The sequence below is a fragment of the Poecilia latipinna genome, unplaced genomic scaffold (genome assembly GCF_001443285.1).
Source record: "Poecilia latipinna isolate Pla-1442-1.1 unplaced genomic scaffold, P_latipinna-1.0 Scaffold741, whole genome shotgun sequence".
NCBI lineage: Eukaryota > Metazoa > Chordata > Actinopteri > Cyprinodontiformes > Poeciliidae > Poecilia > Poecilia latipinna.
The window spans coordinates 250,412-254,382 of record NW_015113357.1 but is presented as its reverse complement, the minus strand read 5'-3'; the positions used below and the strand labels follow the sequence as shown (position 1 = coordinate 254,382).

Here is a 3,971-nt window from a genome sequence, read left to right as displayed (position 1 = left end):
CACGACCTGAACGCAGCATGACCTGAACGCAGGACGACCTGAACGGAACACGACCTGAACGCAACACGACCTGAACGCAGCACGACCTGAACGGAACACGACCTGAACGCAACACGACCTGAACGCAACACGACCTGAACGCAATGTGACCTGAACGGAGCATGACCTGAACGCAGTGCGACCTGAACACGATGCAACCTGAACGCAACACGACCTGAACGCAATGCGACCTGAACGGAGCATGACCTGAACACGATGCAACCTGAACGCAGCTCGACCTGAACGCAGCACGACCTGAACGGAACACGACCTGAACGCAACACGACCTGAACGCAGCGCGACCTGAACGCAACACGACCTGAACGCAACACGACCTGAACGGAGCACGACCTGAACGCAACACGACCTGAACGCAACACGACCTGAACGCAACACGACCTGAACGGAGCACGACCTGAACACGATGTGACCTGAACGCAACACGACCTGAACGCAACGCGACCTGAACGCAACGCGACCTGAACGCAGCACGACCTGAACGCAACGCGACCTGAATGCAGCACGACCTGAACGCAACGCGACCTGAATGCAGGGAAATAAAGAAGAAAATTCCCACCAAAAAACTCAGAAACTTCCAGATTAATTTCACTCCTTTACAAGAATAAAACTTTTATTCCAGGAATAATAAGATCATAATATCAGTGATGTCATTAAAGCTGATATCTTTATCGGTTCTGGGTTCGGTTCTTTCCCTGTTCATCAGACGGTTTCTCACAGCCCAAACAGAGTTCTAGAAGAGGTTCTGTTGTTTTCCAGACTGCCTGTTCAAGGTGTGTCCGATGAGCCGCTACTCGGCCCAGAAGCAGTACTGGAAGGCCAAGCAGGCCAAACATGAGAAGGACAAGATCGCCGACGTGGTTCTGCTGCAGAAGCTGCAGGTAAGGGGCTGGGTAGGCAGAGGAGGTTCTGCTGGGTCTGGTTCTGGTTCTGGTTCTGATCTGGTTCTGTTCTGGTTCTGCAGCACGCGTCCAACCTGGAGCAGAAGCAGAATGAGACGGAGAACAGGAAGGTCCATGGCGACGTTGTCAAATATGGAACCGTCATCCAGGTAACCGGCGTTTCCTGCTTCCTCTGAGGCTCAGCGAACGCAGCATGATGACATGCTGAGGTTGGACCCGGTTCTGGTTCTGGTTCTGCAGCAGAACCCTGCAGAGCTTCTCTCCATGCCATCAGATCTGTCATCTTCATCATCAGAACATCTGAATGAGGACAGAAAACATTTCAGTCCGGATCTGGACCAGATCCAGACCGGTTCCAGACTGACTGATCTGGTGGTTCCGTTTCTGCTTCCTGGGTCGGTTCCACTCAGCTGATCCAGAATCGTTTTGTGGCCACTCCACCAGCCATGATGCTCACATGGCCTTTTCTTTCCTTCAACGAGTTTAAATGTTTTTAATCTGAAATGGATCGGCTCCGGATGGAAAGTGATCGATATGTATTGATAACAACTGTTGGTTCCTTTAAATCAGGACAGCTTCCCTACAGAGGTCAAAGGTCATGTTTGTCTTCATAGGAATATAATTCACCAGATTATGAATGTTTAAACGTTCCTTTGTGAATGTGGTCGTGCGGAGCAGCTCTGACTCATCAGTATCCTACCTGCAGTCAGTTTGGAGAATCCGGTCGTCATGGCGATGTCGAGTCAACAGCGGCTCATGAATGAGTTTTACTCACTTTTTACTGGCCGGACGGGGCGCTCCCTGTTTCCATGACGACCATGGCATTCACCGTCGTTTCCCGACATCAAAGAGCCAATCCGAAGCATCTGGGATAGGAACCGGGTCGGTAACCATGGTTACAGAGCCGCAGTCCAGACCAGCAGGTTCAGGGGGTTAGCTGTTAATCCGGATCCTAACATGGTTTCAGGGTATAGATTATCTGTTAATCTGGAGCCTAACCTGTGTGTCTACCAGGTCCAGATTATGTTAATCTGGGCTGATCAGAGGTTATCAGGGCAGCAGGAATCCCTCCCCGCCGCGTCTCTCATCTGGAGAACTTTACTGCTCTGAAGCTCCGTCAATATTGACTCTGAGATAACGGCGCGTCAACACACAGGTGTGTGTGTGTGTGTGTGTGTGTGTGTGTAGGTGTGTGTGTGTGTGTGTGATGAAGGAGGGGTTAAAGGAAATGCCTGATGTTTCTGCCAGTGGAGATTTAAACTGGGCGGTTATTATGGGATGGTGAGAGTGGAGCTGTGAGATTAACGACACGCTCCGGATTAAAGAGGCAGATGAACTAAACTGAGATGATAAAACTACCAGAAGAGCTAATTACAGGGGAGCGGATGCAGATGGGAGCAGATCGGTGGTTAACCCCAAACACAAACACAGAGGAAAAAACCTGAACCGTGAGCAGAAATATGAAGGAAGCTAACAGCTAACAGCAGCGGACTTTCCTGGAGCACTGACTGACCCGGTTCAGACCCGGTTCTCTTTGGAGTCGGACCAGGAGTGGTGGAGTTGGGCTGTGATGCGTTCACTGACTCAGAGTTCTTTCATCACTTCATTATTATTGTTTTCATTGTTTACGTCCAGATTCTTCTTCTGCTGCAGAATTATGGCGCATGTCTCACGTTAGTAACGGATAAAACGGACATGAGCGTTCAGACGCTCTGAAAACGATCCGAGAACATTTAGGGATGGAAGTGGAGAGATTGGATGTGTGGGATAAAAACGTCAGGAGTACAATGCAGAAGTCAGATATCGATCATAATTTCTGCCATGTGAACGCAGCTTTTCTCTCTCTCTCTCCACATGTTCGTCTCATGTGCAGCTTCTCCACATGAAGAGTAACAAATATCTGACGGTGAACAAGCGTCTGCCGGCGCTGCTGGAGAAGAACGCCATGCGCGTCACGCTGGACGGGACGGGGAACGAGGGGTCCTGGCTCTTCATCCAGCCGTTCTGGAAACTCCGGGCCAATGGAGACAACGTAACAAAATACATAATACATGACCTCCACGTGACCTTTACGTGACCTCCAATTGACCTCCTCGTGACCTTTACGTGACCTCCACGTGACCTTTACATGACCTCCACGTGATCTTTACATGACCTCCACGTGACTGTGGAGGTCATGCTGTTTGTCATGCTGTTTGTGCTGCAGGTGGTTGTGGGAGATAAAGTCATCATGAACCCGGTGAACGCCGGCCAGCCGCTTCACGCCTCCAACTACGAGCTCAGCGACCATCCAGGCTGCAAGGAGGTGAGACTGCACTCAAACCGAACCGAGCAACAAAAAATCATTAAACTTTGGTAAAAGAGACTAAATGAGTCCAACAAAGAGACAACAGAAGCTAAATGTCTAAAGAAGATTAAAAAATAACCGTAAACATAACATGTAATGATAAAAACATAATTTCCTCAACCTGCTGCACTCTGACGTGTGTCTTCCTCCCCCTGCAGGTCAACTCTGTGAACTGCAATACGAGCTGGAAGATCAACCTGTTCATGATGTTCAGCGACCACCGAGAGGAAGTCCTGAAAGGAGTGAGTCAGCACAGGGCCAGCTCACCTGTCTGAAGAAATGAACCCTGGGAAACGTAGTTTTAACCCCGGCTGTCTCCCAGGGCGACGTCGTCCGATTGTTTCACGCCGAGCAGGAAAAGTTTCTGACCTGCGACGAATACAAGAGCAAGCTGCACGTCTTCCTGAGGACGACTCTGAGGCAGTCGGCCACATCGGCTACCAGCTCCAACGCCCTGTGGGAGGTCGAGGTACACACACACACACACACACACACACACACACACACACACACACACACACATGGATGCACACACACACACACACATTGATACACACACACACACACACACACACACATGGATGCACACACACACGCACGGATGCACACACACACACACACACACACACACATGGATGCACACATGGATGCACACACACACACAC

The 3,971-nt window shown here is 50.2% G+C and overlaps 1 protein-coding gene and 1 long non-coding RNA gene across 2 annotated transcripts in view; one reads left to right on the top strand and one right to left on the bottom strand.

Annotated features, from left to right (window-relative positions):
- Positions 1–3,971, top strand: part of itpr3 (inositol 1,4,5-trisphosphate receptor, type 3) — a 75,821-nt gene that overhangs the window by 17,675 nt on the left and 54,175 nt on the right. The window contains exons 3-8 of the mRNA XM_015045729.1: positions 817–938; positions 1,022–1,108; positions 2,833–2,991; positions 3,166–3,264; positions 3,465–3,548; positions 3,629–3,775. Of these exons, the coding sequence (XP_014901215.1) occupies positions 817–938; positions 1,022–1,108; positions 2,833–2,991; positions 3,166–3,264; positions 3,465–3,548; positions 3,629–3,775 (698 nt within the window). The remainder of the gene's footprint in view (positions 1–816; positions 939–1,021; positions 1,109–2,832; positions 2,992–3,165; positions 3,265–3,464; positions 3,549–3,628; positions 3,776–3,971) is intronic.
- On the bottom strand, positions 38–559 carry LOC106955510 (uncharacterized). The gene is made up of 3 exons (XR_001426596.1): positions 471–559; positions 311–438; positions 38–134 (listed from the first exon to the last, which is right to left on the bottom strand). It is a non-coding gene; the product is annotated as an uncharacterized LOC106955510 (long non-coding RNA).